This window comes from Ovis aries, chromosome 3, assembly GCF_016772045.2.
Source record: "Ovis aries strain OAR_USU_Benz2616 breed Rambouillet chromosome 3, ARS-UI_Ramb_v3.0, whole genome shotgun sequence".
Taxonomy (NCBI): Eukaryota; Metazoa; Chordata; class Mammalia; order Artiodactyla; family Bovidae; genus Ovis; species Ovis aries.
Window position 1 is genome coordinate 102,937,709 of NC_056056.1, and position 19,544 is coordinate 102,957,252.

Consider the following 19,544-nt stretch of genomic DNA (forward strand, 5'->3'; position numbering starts at 1 on the left):
TTAAGAAAATGGCAATAGGAATGTATATATCAATAATTACTTTAAATGTAAATAGATTAATTGCTTCAACCAGAAGACACAGACTGGCTGAATGGATACAAAAACAAGACCCATATATATGCTGTCTACAAGAAACCCACTTCAGACCTCAAGACACATATAAGCTGAAAGTGAGAGGATGGAAAAATATATTCTATGCAAATGGGAAGCAAAAGAATGCTGGAGTAGCAATCCTCATATCAGACAAAATAGAGCTTAATATAAAGAATACTACAAGAGATAAGGAAGGACAGTTCAATTTAGTTGAGTTCAGTCACTCAGTCAGGTCCGACTCTGCAACCCCGTGGACCGCAGCATGCCAGGCCTCCTTCGGTTCAGTTTAGTTCAGTCACTCAGTCGTGTCCGACTCTTTGCGACCCCATGAATCGCAGCATGCCAGGCCTCCCTGTCCATCACCAACTCCCGGAGTTCACTCAGATTCACATCCATCGAGTCAGTGATGCCATCCAGCCATCTCATCCTCTGTCGTCCCCTTCTCCTCCTGCCCCCTGTCCCTCCCAGCATCAGAGTCTTTTCCAATGAGTCAGCTCTTCACATGAGGTGGCCAAAGTACTGGAGTTTCAGCTTTAGCATCATTCCTTCCAAAGAAATCCTAGGGCAGATCTCCTTCAGAATGGACTGGTTGGGTCTCCTTGCAGTCCAAGGGACTCTCAAGAGTCTTCTCCAACAACACAGTTCAAAAGCATCAATTCTTCAGCGCTCAGCCTTCTTCACAGTCCAACTCTCACATCCATACATGACCACTGGGAAAACCACAGCCTTGACTAGACGGACCTTAGTTGGCAAAGTAATGTCTCTGCTTTTGAATATGCTATCTAGGTTGGTCATAACTTTTCTCCCAAGGAGTAAGCATCCTTGTCCATCACCAACTCCTGGAGTTTACCCAAACTCATATCCATTGAGTCAGTGATGCCATCCAACCATCTCATCCTCTGTCGTCCCCTTCTCCTCCTGCCTTCAATTTGTCCCAGCATCAGGGTCTTTTCAAATGAGTCAGCTCTTCACATCAGGTGGCCAAAGTATTGGATTTTCAGCTTCAACATCAGTCCTTCCAATGAACACTCAGGACTGATCTCCTTTAGGATGAACTGGCTGGATCTCCTTGCAGTCCAAGGGACTCTCAAGAGTCTTCTCCAACACCACAGTTTTAGCATCAATTCTCCAGTGCTCAGCTTTCTTCACAGTCCAACTCTCACATCCATACATGACTACTGGAAAAACCATAGCCTTGACTAGACGGACCTTTGTTGGCACTACATAATGATCAAGGGATCAATCCAAGAGGAAGGCATAATAATTGTAAATATCTAGGCATCCAACATAGGAGTACCTCAATACATAAGATAAACACTAAGAGGCCTGGCATGCTGCAATTCATGGGGTCGCAAAGAGTTGGACACAACTGAGCGACTGAACTGAACTGAACAGACATAAAAGGAGAAATTGACAGTATCACAATAATAGTAGAAGACTTCAATTAATTAGGAGACTTTAATTAACAGAAAATTAATAAGGAAACACAAGTCTTAAATGATACATTAGATGAGATGGCTCTCACTGATATCTTTAGGACATTCCATCCAAATGCAGAATACACCTTCTTCTCAAGTGTACATGGAACATTCTCCAGGATAGACCACATCTTGGATCACAAATCAAATCTTGGTAAATTTAAGAAAACTGAAATTGTATCAAGCATCTTCTCTGACCACAATACTATGAGACTAGATATCATTTATAAGAAAAAAACTGTAAGAAACACAAACACATGGAGATTAAACAATACGTTTCTGAATAGCCAACAGGTTACTGAAGAAATCAAAAGGGAAATCAAAAAATTTCTAGAAACAAATGACAATGAAAACACGACAACTCAAAACCCATGGGATGCAGCAAAAGCAGTTCTAAGAGGGAAGTTTATACAATACAATCCTACCTCAAGAAACAAGAAAAACATTGAATAGACAACCTAATTTTATACCTAAAACAACTGGAAAAAGAGGAACCAAAAAACTCCAAAATTAGTAGAAGGAAAGAAATCATAAAGATCTGAGCAGAAATAAATGAAAAAGAAATGAAAAAAAAAAACAATAGTAAAGATTAATAAAACTAAAAGCTGATTCTTTGAGAAGATAAACAAAATTGACAAACCTTTAGCCAAACTCATCAAGGAAAAAAGAAAGAAGAATCAAATCAACAAAATTAGAAATGAAAAAGGAGAGGTTACAACAGACAGTGGGGTGAGCCCCCATGTCACACATTGGCAAGGCTGGCAAAATTACAGGGTGTCTCTGAAGAGGGCACCCTGGGGCCAGCACATCTCACTCTGTTGAAGGGGATCCATGACCCTTCACTCTACTGTCTGGAGGGTACCATAACCAAGAAAGAAAAGTTGTCATGTCAGGCAGCTTTCTGGACTTGGAGTTGTGTTAATGAATAAGTGATGACTTGCTGACCAGGAAAAAAAAAAAAAGAGAGAGAGAGACTATTATGAACAACTATATGGCAATAAAATGGATAACCTGGAAGAAATGGACAGATTCTTAGAAAAGTTCAATCTTCTAAGACTGAACTAGGAAGAAACAGAAATTACGAACAACCCAATTACAAGCACTGAAATTGAAGCTGTGATCAAAAATCTCTCAGAAAACAAAAACCCAGGACTAGATGGCTTCACAGGAGAATTCTGTCAAACATTTAGAGAAGAGCTATTGCCTATCCTTCTAAAACTCTTTCAATAAATCACAGAGGAAGTAACACTTACAAATTCATTCTACGAAGCCACTATCACCCTGATACCAAAACCAGACAAAGACAATACAAAAAAAGAAAACTACAGACCAATATCACTGATGAACATAGATGCAAAAATCCTCATCAAAATTTTAGCAAACAGAATTCAGCAACACATCAAAAGCTCATACACCATGATCAAGCTCGGTTTATTCCAGGGATGCAAGGATTCTTCAATATATGGAAAGCAATCAATGTGATACACCACATTAACAAGTTGAAAGATAAAAACAATATGATAATCTCAACAGATGCAGGAAAAGCCTTCGACTAAATTCAGCACCCATTTATGATTAAAACTCTTCAAAAAATGTGCATAGAAGGAACCTACCTCAACATAGTAAAGGCCATATATGATAAGCCTACAGCAAACATTATTCTCAATGGTAAAAAGTTGAAAGCATTTCCCCTAAGGTCAGGAACAAGACGAGGGTGTTCACTTTCACCACTATTATTTAACATAGTTCTAGAAGTCCTAGCTACAGCAGACAAGAAAAAGAAATAAAAGGAATTCACATTGGAAAAGAAGAAGTAAAGTTCTCACTGTTTGCAGATGACATGATACTGTATATAAAAAACCCTAAAGATAGTATCAGAAAATTACTAGAGCTAATCAGTGAATTTAGCAAAGTTGCAGGATATAAAATCAATACATAGAAATCACTTGCATTTCTATATACTAACAATGAAAATACAGAAAGAAATTAAGGAATCAATCCCATTCACCACTGCAACAAAAAGAAATATCTAGGAATAAATTCACCTAAGGAGACAAAAGAACTGTACACAGAAAATTGTAAGACACTAATGAAAGAAATCAAAGGTGACATAAACAGATGGAGAGATATTCCATGTTCCTGGGTACGGAGAATCAATATTGTGAAAATGACTATATTAACAAACACAGTCTACAGATTCAATGTGATCCCTATCCAATTACCAATGACATTTTTCACAGAACTAGAACAAACATTTTCACAATTCATATGGAAACACAAAAGACCCAAATAGCCAAAGTGGTCTTGAGAAAGAAGAATGGAGCTGGAGGAAGCAAACTCCCTGACTTCAGATTATACTACAAAGCTACAGTCATCAAGACAGTATGGTACCGGCACAAAAACAGAAATATAGACCAATGGAACAAGATAGAAAGCTCAGAAATAAACCCATACACCTATGGGTACCTAATTTTTGACAAAGGAGACAAGAGTATACAATGGGGCACACAGCCTCTTCAATAAATGGTGCTGGAAAATCTGAACAGCCACATGTAAAAGAATGAAATTAGAACACTTCCTAACACCATACACAAAGATAAACTCAAAATGGATTAAAGACCTAAATGCAAGACCAGAAACTATAAAACTCTTAGAGGAAAACATAGGCAGAACATTTGATTACATAAATCAAAGCAAGATCTTCTATGACCCACCTACTAGAGTAATGGAAATAAAAACAAAAGTAAACAAGTGGGATCTGATTAAACATAAAAGCTTTTGCACAGCAAAGGAAACTATAAGCAAGGTGAAAAGACAACCCTCAGAATGGGGGAAAACAATAGCAAATGAGATAACTGACAAAGGATTAATTTCCAAAATATATAAGCAGCTCATACAACTCAATACCAGCAAAATAAACAACCCAATCAAAAAGTGGGAAAAAGACCCAAGCAGACATTTCTCCAAAGAAGACACACAGATGTCTAACAAACACATGAAAAGATGCTCAACATTGCTCATTATTAGAGAAATGCAAATCAAAACTACAATGAGATATCATCTCACATCAGTCAGAATGGCCATCATCAAAAACTCTACAAACAATAAATGCTGGAGAGGGTGTGGAGAAAAGGGTGGCTCAGATGGTAAAGTGTCTGCCTGCAATGCAGGAGACCCAGGTTCAATCCCTGGGTCAGATCCCCTGGAGAAGGAAATGACAATCCACTCCAGTACTCTTGCCTGGAAAATTCCATGGATGGAGGAGCCTGGTGGGCTACAGTCCATGGGGTTACAAAGAGATGGACACAACTGAGCAACTTCACTTTCTTCTTTCTTTCTTGCACTGTCAGTGGAATGTAAATTGATATAGCCACTATGGAAGAATGTATGGAGATTCCTTAAAAAACTAGGAATAAAACCACATGACCCAGAAATCCCACTCCTAGGCATATACCCTGAGGAAACCCAAATTGAAAAAGACACATGTATCCCATTGTTCATTGCAGCACTATTTACATTATTTACAACAGATGAATGGATAAAGACATTGTGGTACCTATACACAATGGAATATTACTCAGCCATAAAAAGGAATGCCTTTGAGTCAGTTCTCATGAGGTGGATGAACCTAGAACCTATTATAGAGAGTGAAGTCAGTCAGAAAGAGAAAGATAAATACTGTATTCTAATGGATACATACAGAATCTAGAAAAATGGAACTGAAGAATTTATTCACAGGGCAGCAATGGAGAAACAGACAAAGAGAATAGACTTACAGACATGGGGAGAGGGGAGGAGAGGGTGAGATGTAACATGGAAACTTACATTACCGTGTGTAAAATAGATGGCCAAGGGGAATTTGCTGTATGGCTCAGGAAACTCAGACAGGGGCTCTGTGTCAACAGGGAGGGGTGAGGTAGGGAGGGAGATGGGAGGGGGGTTCAGGAGGGAGGGGATATATGTATACCTATGGCTGATTTATGTTGAGGTTTGACGGAAAACAACAACATTCTGTAAAGCAACATTTTGTAAAGTGAAAGTGTAAAGCAATTATCCATCAATTAAAAAATAGTTTTTAAAAAAGGTAAATGATTCAGGATTTCTCTGGTGATACAGTGGATGAGAGTCTGCCTGTCAACGCAGGAGACACAGTCTTGATCCCTAGTCTGGGAAGATTCCACATGTCACAGAGCAACTAAGACAGTGCACCACAACCGCTGAGCCCATGTGCTGCAACTATGCCATGCTATGCTATGCTAAGTCGCTTCAGTCGTGTCCGACTCTGTGCGACCCCACAGACAGAAGGAAGCCCACCAGGCTCCTCCATCCATGGGATTTTCCAGGTAAGAGTACTGGAGTGGGGTGCCATTGCCTTCTCCAACTACTGAAGCCCAAGCACCCTAGAGCCCATTCTCTGCAGCAAGAGAAGCCACTGCAATGAGAAGTCCACGCACTGCAACAAAGAGTAGCCCCCACTTGCCGCAAACAGAGAAAGCCCACATGTAGTAACAAAGACTGAGTGCAACCAAAACAATAAATAAATAAAGAAGTAAATGATCCAAAGTGGTAAATATTAAGCCTGCTAGATATTAGATTTTCTTTTTAGAAGGTCTGTTTTACTAGTAACAATAATTGCTAATACTTATGGAAGACTTTCAACACTAACTACTTTAAATGTTCATTTTCTCATAACAAGCCTATTAATACTATTAATACTCTTATCCTACAGATTGAAAAAAAAAAAAAACTCTAAGGTTTAGAGACAGTCACTGGCCAAGATCACATGGGGATTAGGTGGCAGATCTGAGACCAGATGCTGGTCTGGCTCATATCAAAGTCCAGGCTTTTAATCACTCTGTGATACTTCTGCTTAGTTTTATTTTCCAGTTAAAATATGTATTGTTTAAAAAATAAGGTCAGAGTAAAATCAACGCCATTTCCTTTCTGTTGAAAGAGGTGCTGAGACCGTCAGTGGGTTGGCTGTAACTCTTAGAAATCAGTGTGTTGAGAAGTGGAGGAGAGGGATGGCCAACACAGAGATGTCAAGGGCTCAGACCAGAGGGGAGGGAGCAAACACAGACCCCATCATGGTACGCACCTCTTCGAGTGCTTTGCTTACATAATTCTCCTTCTTGACAGCCTCTTGGAGCTCCATGGCCTGCTGCACGTACATTTTCCCAGCTAGGATTTCATTCTCCAGCAAGGACAGCTCCTTCAGTGAAATGGGCCAATTCAACCTTTCTAATGCCTCATTCAAAGCTGCCTTGTTTTCTAAGTACCGCATTGGTTTGTTTGCATCTAACCTAGAGAAGGAAGAAGAAAGAGAAACGTAATGTGATCATAACAGAAAACATACGGAAAGATGGTTTTTCAGTCAACCCTCCCCTGAGAAACATCTGTCGGAGCAGATGTCAGGTGCTGACAGAATTGCAGCCAAGCCTTCTTGTCCATCGGGGCTTTGGTAGTTTGCACAAGTTAGAAATAATCATCTCTGAGTCATGGGAGGCCCTTTTCCCCATTATTTAATTTGATGGTCTGATTTTATAGAACTTTGTTACACGAGTTTGTTTTTTTTTTTCCAATAATTTTTTTCAGCATGTTTGGAACCCATTCCTTTCTCCTTAGGTTTAACATTTGGCAGAAGCAAAAGCAAGTTTCAAAGAGATTTCAAACAGCTATGCCTAGGAGTGACTGGAAAACAAGCAAACACTAAACCCAAATATTTGTCTCAGTGCAATAATTCTTCTATTAGCTCATTTTAGCTGCCTTTATCTCCTGTCCTCTTATAAGCCTAAATAGGCCTATATTTTCTGGTTTCACTGATTTGGTTCACAAAGAACAGAAGCCAAACTTTCTATCAGCTGATGAACAGGACGCACGATTCCAGGGGAAGCCAGTGGGGTGTGGAGGGCCCAAGTCCTAAATTCTGTTTCCAGTCCCAGCTACTTCTGAGTCAGATATTCATGGAAGGGGGTACAGAGAGGGCAATGGATAGATTGACTGAGGGAGATATGGGGAGAAGAACATTTCATAATTATCATTCTCTTATTGCTGAAGCATCTTTTTATTTTTTTAAGTGTGTGTTGTGTGTGTTGGAAGAGCACACTGTAAACCCAGTACAATCACAGGACTCAATCCACAGACAAACTTGTCTCCAGAAGACAGCAAAAATTCTTATTAAAAATCTAAATGGTAGTGATGTCAGGAAAATAGTAAAATGAGAAACCCCAGGCCTCATTCCCCCACAGAAATGCTGACAATAATATGTGGACAAACTGCCTTTGTGAGAATTCCAAGAAGCCAGTTAAAAGCTACCAGCTCTACAGAAGTTCAAAGCCAAGAAGAGCGGGCACTGAAGTAAGTATTAGGAACATTTGTTGCACGTTGCCTGGCCTAGCCCCTTCCCTTTCTTGGCACCTGCGGAGCAACTCAGAGGAAATGAAGTCCTGGCTTCTCCGAAAGAGAAGAGTGGAACATGTATGCAGCATTTTGACCTTCTGTGGGGCTGCTTGAGAGACTAGCTTTTGTCTCACTTGACTCAGAGTGCCAATAAAAATGGCAGCATACTTTGCATGCCAGGTTACTGGCAGCTGAGAGCAAAGGCAAGTTTCATGGCTGGTTACAGCGCCAGAGATACTGCAGTACCCAAAGAAAGACACCAGGGGGAGGAAAAGATTACCCGCTCCTGAGAAAAGACTGGGGCAAATCTCTTTGACTGGGAAATTACACACATACACACCACCACCACCACCACCACCACCACCACTCCTAGAGAAGAAATACCCTCAGAAAAGCTGTGAGAGGGTCCCAGAATCTCTAGTTAGAATGATTGGTGAAGGTCTTCCCCTATAAGAAGTCATCTACAAAAACTGGGACAAGTGTCTGCCTTTTCAAATATCCAGATCTTGCCTAAAAGTATGAATGAAGAGAAACAGAGAACAGTGGCTTAATCAAAGGAACAAAATAAATCTCCAGAAATCTACACTAAAGAAAAGAGCTATGAATTACCTGACAGAGAATTGAAAATAACTGTCTTAAAAATGCTCATTGAGCTCAAAGAGAATACAGACAACTAAATGGAATCAGGAAAATGATGGATGAACATATTAAGAACATCAACAAAGACACAGAAACTATAAAAAGAACCAAACAGAAATTCTGTATCTGAGGAATACAATAACTGAAAAATTCACTGAGTGAGTGACTGAGTAAAGTCGCTCAGTCGTGTCCGACTCTTTGCGACCCCGTGGACTGTAGTCCACCAGGCTCCTCCACCCATGGGATTCTCCAGGCAAGAATACTGGAGTGGGTTGCCATTCCCTTTTCTAGGGGATCTTCCTGACCCAGGGATTGAGCCCAGGTCTCCCACATCGCAGGCAGACGCTTTAACCTCTGAGCCACCAGGGAAGCCCGAAAAATTCACTAGAGAGCTTCAAAAGGTGACTTGGTAAATCAGAAAAAAAAAATCAGAAAATTATGACTATTTTAAATCATAAATTGTTACAAGAGACAAAGAAGGACATTTAATTCAGTTCAGTCGCTCAGTTATTTCTGACTCTGCGACCCATGGACTGCAGCACGCCAGGCTTCCCTGTCCATCACCAACTCATGGAGCCTACTCAAACTTATGTCCATCAAGTCGGTCATGCCATCCAACCATCTCATCCTCTGTCATCCCTTTCTCCTCCCACCTTCAATCTTTCATAGGATCAGGGTCTTTTCCAAAGAGTCAGTTCTTCCCATCAGGTGGCCAAAGTATTGGAGTTTCAGCTTCAACATCAGTCCTTCTGATGAATATTTAGGACTGATTTCCTTTAGGATGGACTGGTTGGATCTCTTGCAGTCCAAGGGACCCTCAAGAGTCTTCTCCAACACCGTATTTCAAAAGCATCAATTCTTTGTCACTCAACCTTCTTTATGGTCCAACTCTCACATCCATACATGAGTACCGGAAAAACCATAGCTTTGACTAGACAGACCTTTGTAGGCAAAGTAATGTCTGCTCTTTAATATGCTGTCTAGGTTGATCATAGCTTTTCTTCCAAAGAGCAAGCGTCTTTTAATTTCATGGCTGCAGTCACCATCTACAGTGATTTTGGAGCCCCCAAAATAAAGTCTCTCACTGTTTCTACTGTTTCCTCATCTATTTGCCATGAAGCGATGGGACTAGATGCCATCATCTTCGTTTTCTGAATGTTGAATTTTAAGCCACCTTTTCTACTCTCCTCTTTCACTCTCATCAAGAGGCTCTTTAGTTCTTCTTCACTTTCTGACATAAGCGTGGTGTCATCTGTGTATCTGAGGTTATTGGTATTTCTCCTAGCAATCTTGACTCCAACTTGTGCTTCATTTAGCCTGGCATTTCTCATGATGTATTCTGCATATAAGTTAAATAAGCAGGGTGACAATATACAGCTTTGACATACTCCTTTCCTGATTTGTTCCATGTCCAGTTCTAACTGTTGCTTCTTGACCTGCATATAGATTTTTCAGGAGGCAGGTCAGGTGGTCTGGTATTCCCATCTCTTTAAAAATTTTCCACACTTAGTTGTGATCCACACAGTCAAAGGTTTTGGCATAGTCAGTAAAGTAGAAATAGATGTTTTTCTGGAACTCTCTCTGTTTTTTGATGATCCAATGGATGTTGACAATTTGATCTCTGGTTCCTCTGCCTTTTCTAAATCCAGCTTGAACATCTGGAAGTTCACGGTTCACTACTGTTGAAGCCTAGGTTGGAGAATTTTGAGCATTACTTTACTAGCATGTGAGATGAGTGCAATTGTGTGGTAGTTTGATCATTCTTTGGCATTGCCTTTCTTTGAGATTGGAGTGAAAACTGACCTTTTCCAGTCCTGTGGCCACTGCTGAGTTTTCCAAATTTGCTGGCATATTGAGTGCATCACTTTCACAGCATCATCTTTTAGGATTTGAAGTAGCTCAACTGAAATTTCATCACCTCCACTGGCTTTGTTCATAGTCATGCCTCCTAAGGCCCACTTGACTTCGCACATAAGAAGGACATTATATAATGGCAAAATGAGTCCATCCACAAGGAAGATATGACAGTTATAAATATGCACCTAACTTCACAGCTCCCAAATATAGAAGCAAACATTAATAGAATTGAAGGGAAAACTGAAACACTATAAGAGAAGATTTCAATTTCCATTTTCAATAATGGATATAACCACGAAACAGAAGACTAATAAAGAAACAGAGGACTTGAAAAACATGATAGATTAATTAGACCAAACAGACATACACAGAACACACTACAAACCAACAGCAGAATACATATTCTTCCTAAGTGCACATGGAACATTCTCTTCAGGATAAACCACATGTAAAAGCACGAGTCTTAAAAGTTTTAAGATTAAATCATATAAAATATATTCTCCAATCACAGTGGAATAAAACTAGAAATCAAATATGTGGAAATTAAACAACCAATGGGCCAAAGAATAAATCAAAAGGGAGACTGTAAAATATCTTGAGATATTTTAAAATAAGAATACAACATATTAAAATTCTAAGATATAGCAAAAACAGTCCTAAGAGGGAAATCTATAGTGATTTCTATAGTGAAATTTATAGTATTTCTATTAAAAAAGAGAAAGTATCTCAAATCAACAACCTAACTTTACACTTCAAAGAAGTGGGAAAATGAAGAATAAACTCAAAGTTAGCAGAAGAAAAGAAATAATAAAGATGAGAGCAGAAATAAGTGAAATAGAGAGAACAGTAGAAAAAAATGTATGAAACTAAGAGTTAGTTTCTGGAAAGAGCAGCAAAAACGACAAATGCTTATTAGCTAGATGAAGAAGAAAACAGAGAAAACTCAAATAACTAGAATCAGAAAGGAAAGAATGAACATTACAACTGTTATCAGAGAAATAAGTAGGATATTTTATAAAAGGCTACCATGATCCATTATACACCAACAAAGTGGATAATCTAGAAGAAATGGACAAATTTCTGTAAAAATATAACCAACTAAGACTGAATCAGAAAGAAATTAAAAATCTGAACAGATTTGTAACTAGTAAGGAGACTGAATCAGCAAACAAATAATTTCCAACAAATATGAGCCCAGTACTATATGGCTTCCATGGAGAGAACTACCAAACATTTAAAGAAGAATTAACACCAATCCTCCTCAAATAATTCCAAATATTGAAGAGGAGGGAACATTTTGAAACTCATTCTATGATGCCAGCATCACCCTGATACCAAAGCCAGACAAAGATACTACAAGATGAGAAAACTACAGCCCAATATTGCTTTTGAACATTGATTCAATACTAGCAAACCAAATTCAACAACACATTAAATGAATGAGACACTGAAGAATGAGACTTATTCCTAGAATGCAATACGTAAAAATCAGTCAGTATAAATCACAGTAACAGAATGAAGAAAAAAATGACTTAATCATCTCAATGGATACAGCAAAATCATGATGAATTCAACACTCTTTCATGATTAAAAATGAAAACACTCAACAAACTAGGATTAGGAGGAAACTACCTCAATATGGGTCTTCCCCAGTGGCTCAGAGGTAAATAATCCACCTGCAATTCAGGAGACACAAGTTCAGTCCCTGGGTTGGGAAGACCCCCTGGGGAAGGGCACGGCAACCCACTCCAGCATTCTTGCTAGGAAAATCCTGTGGACAGAGGAACCCAGCAGCCTAAGGTCCATGGGACTGCAAAGAGCTGGACATGACTGAAGCAACTGAGCACAAGCACAAGCACTGCAATATAGTAAAGGTGTCGTAACTCACTCAAAATCCTGCTTTAGATGGTAAGGAGGGAAGTGATGTCATGAAAGACAGTGGAGCAGAAAAATCAAGGAACTGGTCTTTTCACCAAAACAACTATTTGATAGAATTAACTGTTTTGGAACTCAAGAATGTAGTTGAATACTTATATAGCATTCAGAAGAACGCTTGATGAAGAGAGAGGCTGACATGTGGGGAAATCTCTGTCAGGTCACTGGCTGACCACAGGGATGACAATACTTTAGTGAACACACATGATAAAGAATAGAAGGACACCAATACAGTATACTAACGCATATATATGGAATTTAGAAAGATGGTAACGATAACCCTGTATACGAGACAGCAAAAGAGACACAGATGTATAGAACAGTCTTTTGGGCTCTGTGGGAGAGGGAGAGAGTGGGATGATTTGGGAGAATGGCATTGAAACATGTATAATATCATATAAGAAATGAATCGCCAGTCTAGGTTCGATGCAGGATACAGGATGCTTGGGGCTGGTGCACGGGGATGACCCAAAGAGATGGTATGGGGAGGGAGGTGGGAGTGGGGTTCAGGATTGGGAACACATGTACACCCGTGGCAGATTCATGTTGATGTATGGCAAAACCAATACAATACTATAAAGTAAAAAATAAAATAAAATATGGGAAAAAAAGAACATTAAATAATGTAGTCTTTCCAAAATAGCGTGGAAAGACATTAAACAGACAACTGCAGCCTTCATCAAGCAACAACAGCAATTTCTGGGGAGGGTAGAGAATCTAATTTCCTGAGTTACTGTTACAATGCCCAAAATGTTCAGTTTTCAACAAAAAATTACAAAGAATACCAAGAAACATGGATGCATACAGCCCATTGACTGGGGAAGAAAGCAACAGACACATAAAGTTCAGACACTGGATTTGGCAGACAAAGACTTAAAATAACTTTCTTAAAAGCCAATCCTCAAATTCACATTGAACTTCAAGGGGCCACAAATAACCAGAACAGTTTTGAAACAGAACAACAAAGTTGGGAGACTTTCAAAACTCACTATAGCCTGCTAGGATTTTCTGTCCATGGAATTCTACAGGCAAGAATACTGCACTGGGTTGCCATTCTCCAGGGATCTTCCCAACCCGGGGATTGAACCCAGGTCTCTTGACTGCAGGCAGATTCTTTACCATCTGAGCCAGCAGGAAGCCCAGAAAGCAGACTGGTAGTTACTAAAGTGGGAGAGAGGAATGGGGAAGGTGTACTTAACAGGTACAAGGTATTTTCTGAGATGATAGAGGAGTTATGAAAGTAAAGGAACGTGTGGCTTGCACAATATTAAAAAAATTTTTTTTATTGGAGCATAGTTGCTTTACAACGTTGTTATTTTCTGCTGTATAGCAAAGTGAACTAACTGTGAATAACTTAAGTATTACCGAGTAGCACATTTAAAAACAGTTAAAAGAAACTGTTAACTGTAGGTTATATGAATTTTACCAAAATTAAAAAGCAATTTTAAAGATGAAAAGAAACTGGCTTACTTTTTTTTTTCCTCTGGAGATAATGCTCGCCAAACAATTTTATTCAAGCGCCTGTTTTAAAAAAAATCAACAGTAATTATTTAATTGCAATACTTTACTTCAGAAGAAAAGGCTGAGCCCAGGCAGGGAAAGCCCAAGCCACACACCCCCACAGGACCACACCATTGCACTTGCTCGGAGATTAGATGTGAGGGTCTCCCTCCCTCGGCATCACTGCAGAAGCTTTATGACTCTGTGGCAATCATGCTAAATATGAAAGGAGGACTTAGTTCTCAGCTCCATTAGGTAAAACCCAGGCTGAAAAAAGGCAGCAAACAAACTGGTCTCTCTGCATGAAGATATTTTTAAACATCTGATTTTCATCTTAAGGAAAAATAAAGTGTGCCCTTAGCCTGCCTCCTGTAGACATTTTTCTGTCTGTTCTGTCTGAATTTGTAGAACAAAAAAGGGTTAATAGGGTCATAAATAAGAGAACTGGGATACACTTTAGAGATCAACCAGCCTGACCTCTTTGTTTTCCAAATGTGGCTGCTGAGGGGGCAGAATGATGAAGCGCCTTGCTCATCCAGCATAGAGAGTTGGGGCTGAGACTAAGCTCCCTGACCATGTTTGCAGAAAGATTCTGGAAAGGAGGAAGTTGGAGCCAGTGCTTTCGATTGGGTAGTTATAGCTCCTTTTCTTGTTACTAATCAGTGGTGCTCCAGGTTTCCTGGAGCGCCAGGCACAGAACACTGGCTCCATGGGTTGTGAGCTGGTGTCCATGAAATGGAAAAGTTGGAGTGGGAGAACACTGCCACTCCCCAGGAGGCATGCTCCTAATCCTTGGGCCCAGTGTCTGTGGCACAGAGCTCTGGGAGCATACTTTGGGTGTTATCTTGCCCTGATCATCCATCATGAGCTTGGGGAGGTCATGGAAAGGGGTCTAGTGTGGTGGTGAAGAGCACAGACTCTGGAGCCACTGGGCCCAAAGCTCAGTGTTCCCCTCTTATTATCCGATAGACTTTGGGCCAGTAGCCAACTTTTCCGTAGAATGTGGATAATACCAGTACCTCCCTCCCAGTGTTGCAGTGCAGACTTAATAAGCAAGTGTATGCATCGTACACAGAGCTGTGTCTGACACAGGTAAACACTCTGTAAGTGACAGAAAGAGTCGGGAAGCGGGAAACAAGCCAGCTCTGCCCCTGCCTCCTTCGATATTTTTGGTTCTTTGTGGCCTCTTTAGAAGGGCTTCCCTGGTGGCTCAGATGGTAAAGAACCTTCCTGCAATGCAGGAGACCGGTTTTGATCTCTGGGTCAGGAAGATCCCAGTAGGAAATGGCAGCCCAATTAGGCATTCTTGCCTGGAAAATTCCAAGGACAGGGGAGCCTGGTGGGCTATAGTCCATGGGGTTACAAGAAATTGGCTTTCTTTTAAAAAAATTTTATTTATTTATTTGGCTGCCCTGGGTCTTAGTTGAGGCATGCAGGGCTTCCCTGGTGGTTCAGACAGTAAAGAATTCTTCTGCAATGAGGGAGACCTGGGCTGCAATGAAGGTTTGATCCCTGAGTTGGGAAGATCCCCTGGAGAAGGAAATGGCAGCCCACTCCATCCAGTATTCTTGCCCGGAGAATTCCCATGGACAAAGGGAATGGGGTTGCAAAGAGTCAGACACAATTAAGCGACTAAGCACACAATAGGATCTTTAATCTTCACGGTGGCATGCAGGATCTTTTTTGGTTGTGGACTGCGGGATCTAGTTCCCTGAGGGATCAAACCTGGGCTGCCTGCATTGGGAGTGTGGAGTCTTAGTCACCGGACCATCAGGGAAGTCCCAATTTTCTTTAATCATGTGGTTGATTAAACAAAGACGAGGGCTTCTAAAACTTGTGTGCATTTACGGAAAATAAAAAAACTATTTTAAACTATTTTAAAATTTAAACCTTGAAAGTGGAGGCAATGGGAGAGAGAGGCTGGGAGTGTAGACATGGGCTTGGCAGAGACACTGGTCTGGGTTCAAATCTCAGAGGCTCTGCTTTATTGTGGTATGCTCCTATTACATAACTTAAAAAAATATTCATTTATTTGGCTGTGTCAGATTTTAGTTGTAACACTTGGACTCTAGCTGTGGCATGCAAGGCTCAGTAGTTGTGGCGCTCAGGCTTAGTTACTTCGTGGCATGTGGGATCTTAGTTCCCCAACCAGGGATTGAACCTGCAACCCCTGCATTGCAAGGCAGATTCATAACCACTGGACCACCAGGGAAACCCCTGTTACCTAATTTTTGAAAACTGCTTTCTTACCAATAAAACAAGGATACCACCACTTACTCCTGGCATTGACGGGATTAAATGAGCAATATGTATAAAGTGATCAGAAATAACTAAGGCTCATTCCTTCCAGGTTCTAAAGAAGAGGGAGACTTAGAAATTCAGGAATGGTTGGTGAATATGGGTCCAATTAGCTATGACATGTCTCTAATTTTATTTATTTTTAAAATGAAAAAAAAATGCTTACCACAGTGCCTGTCATGTACTAAGTGCTCAAAGGTTAGTGTTTTTATTAATTATTATTATTATTTTGGCCATGCTGCATGCAGGTGGGATTTTAGTCCCCCACCAGGCATTGAGCCCACACTCCCTGTAATGGGAGTGAGAAGTCCTAACCACTGGACCTCCAGGGAAGCCCCCTATCTCTAATTTTGCTTCTTCAGAAAATATTTTCCTAAGAGGGTATGTATTTTCATAACCCCTATTATTCCTCCATTTGCCATCTTCACTGAACTATTTCAAAGCACACAGAAAAAGCAAGCAGGCATGAATTGAGGGCAGTGGAGAGTATATGAATTCTGGCTCCACTGGTGTGGAAGGCAGCTACAGGAAAGCCTTTAAAAGTGTGGGATGAGAGCTGTCCAAAAGTGTGGGATGAGAGCTGTCCGGGATACTGGGGTTTGAGAAACCACAATCTTCCTGTTTTTAGGAGAGTCAAACTTGACCTCAGGTTCACCATGAACACAGCTGCAGAAAAATCATCCGAGAATCTAGCCAGCAATGATATCCTCAGAGCTTATGTGCAGATACACAAAGTCAAAACTGCTCCTGCAATTCTTAAAATACTGAAACACAAGGACTCCTATACCTGGGAATTAGGTGTGACCAATATAGCTAGAGCGTCACTACTTTGACCAAAGGACTGTAAGCTTCCAACTTACTTGGTCATCCCCAACCATACAGACTTAAGAGTTATATCTGGCTTACCTGTGGTGGGAAACTCCTTACAAATGTTTTATTGGGGATGAGATGGGGATAAATCAAGTTTCACTAATTATTTTTCATAGTCTGCATAGCTTTAGAAAGATGGGGCAAGATGGAAAAGGGAACTGAGATTTATACCAGCAAACAAATACTATTAAATACAAAAGATTAGGAGCTTTGTTCTAAATAATATGAATGTTAATATTATTAAAAACAACATTAAATAGTTCATTTAAAATAAACATCAAATTAATGATACCAAATAATATACATTCAATCAATATTAATATTAAAGTTAATGCTAATAATCATATTTAAATCAATACCATTTTATTATTTTAATAACAATATGGTATAATATTTCTCTGAGGGTATTAAAGGCTTTTCCAGATTCACTTATTGGAAGTAAGAACTGGGACAGAGCACTGCTAGGTCTGTATTTTGGTTTTGCTATGAATGAAGGACTCTCTTCTGCCTAGGAATGGAGGGTCTCTGTCCTTCTGGAAATTCTCAAAGGGTCATCTTAGTGGAAAGAACTATTTGACTTTTCCACCCCATGTATTTATGATTATTTTAGCATCAGCAGATTCAGGGAATGAAAGAGGGAAGTAATTAACATTAGTTGCTCTTTATGTATATAATTTACATAACCTTCAAACCGCCCTGTGAACCAGATTTTTGCAAATAAGGAATCTGCAGCTCACAAGTGTCACATGACCTGTCAAGCAACTGTCAGAGCCAAGAATGAAACCCCTGAGCTGTCAGACCTCAAAGCCCCAGCTTGTGGCCCTGTAGCAGGCTTTCACAGACCAGGTAATCACAGCACACAAATATTTGAACGAGTCAAGCAAATTAAATTATAATATAAATGATATCATTATATTATATTTTATATAACTGAACTAGATGAATTTAAAAACTAAACCTGAATTAGATCAAATTCAAATTAAATTCCGACAGTCAAAATATATATAGTGACACCTGCTAGGAAGAGGAGACCAGGGGGAAAGCCGGCAGCCCAGAGTCTGCCCTGGGGGGCTGACATCCTCAGAGGGGAGAGGCAGGCCTGCGTTGAAGCTGGGAGCACTCCCAAGCACCACAGTCAAAGTGGGTGCTGGAGAGTCGCTGGGGAAGGGCCTCTGGTGGGGGCTGGCCATTGGTGCTGAGGCAAGAAGGGATGAAAGAGGATAGCTAGGTGGGTGGGCAGGGAGAGTGGCAATAGAGCTTGGAGGCAAGGGAAGGCCTGCCTGGTGCAGAGGAAGAGGGCCAGACAGAACAAAGTCTCTGGCCCAGCAGGGAGGATGACCCTTGGGAGAGTTCGGCCTGCCTTGGAAGGAAATGAAGGGCCCACAAAGACTCAGAAAAGCCCTGAGGCCACAGAAGGAGCCCATGAAACACAGCCTCAGTTCTTAGGTGAGGGTAGCAGAAGAAGCTCAAGTGTAAGCAGATCTGGAGAGGCCTGAGATGGGCCTATTGCAGAAAGGCCAGTCTCTGGGCTGGGTCGTGCACTCCAGGTGGCAGAAGTCAGATCTTATATTCAGTTGGTCAAAAAAGTCTATTTGGGTATTTCTGTAACATGTAATGGAAAAATCCGACCAAACCAATACTTTTTTGAACACACACTAGACACACTAGAAGATGACAGTGGACCAGTTAAGGGCTGGCCTGGGCCCTGTTCACTTTTGCTTACTTTGATTTTCCCCAACCACATGGTAGTAAATGAAAACCCAATTGCACAGCTTCCAGAACCAAGAATAAGAACTTGCCTGGAGAAGCTGGGTAGCTCAAAGTTTAATTAAGAGTGTGCACAAGGAGTAATTTAGTGCTAAGGGGCAGGGTGGGAAGGTGACTAGAGAACTGCGAGAGGGTGAGATTCTAACCACAGAGCCATAATCTCCACTCTGAGACGGGCTCCCAGGTCAGGCCTGAAGGAGCCAGGCCCCAGGAAGGGGCTGGGATTCAAGGACCCTGGGTTTCTTTCCTACCTGGATCTCCTCCTCCAGCCTGGCAGTTGCCTGCCAAATCCTGGGTTATCTGCCCTTGTGAAGAGAGGCCCCCTAACTCAGCACGAACACAGTGACTATTTAAGAGTATAGTTTTCACTGTAGTCAACTTGTCATCTTGCTTTTGATTTAAAAATTGTTTAAGTAAATTATGTCATTATTGCAGTGTTTTATTAGTCACTTTACAGAAAGTCAAATGCTAAAATGGTCCAGTTCACTCTGCTAAAAAGAAAGCTTTAAGAGTTCATGGAGGGACTTCCCTGTCAGTCCAGTGGTTAAGACTGCACCTCCCGAAGCAGGGGGCTGGGGTTCGATTCCTGGTCCGGGAGCTGAGGTCCCATATCCCTTGTGGCCAAAAAGCCGAAACATAAAAAATAGAAAAAATATTGTAACAAATTCAATAAAGACTTTAAAAAATGGTCCACATCAAAAGAAAATC

At 40.6% G+C, this 19,544-nt stretch overlaps 1 protein-coding gene across 14 annotated transcripts in view; it reads right to left on the minus strand.

Moving 5' to 3' along the window:
* Nucleotides 1-19,544, minus strand: part of VWA3B (von Willebrand factor A domain containing 3B) — a 187,002-nt gene that overhangs the window by 36,359 nt on the left and 131,099 nt on the right. For all 14 annotated transcript variants that reach the window (XR_009600184.1, XR_009600183.1, XR_003588752.2 and 11 more), the window contains 2 exons: nt 13,872-13,922; nt 6,670-6,874 (listed from right to left, as the gene is read on the minus strand). Coding sequence is in view for 10 of the 14 variants with exons in the window: in XM_060413952.1 (XP_060269935.1) it covers nt 6,670-6,874; nt 13,872-13,922 (256 nt within the window). In the remaining 4 variants the exon portion in view is untranslated. The remainder of the gene's footprint in view (nt 1-6,669; nt 6,875-13,871; nt 13,923-19,544) is intronic.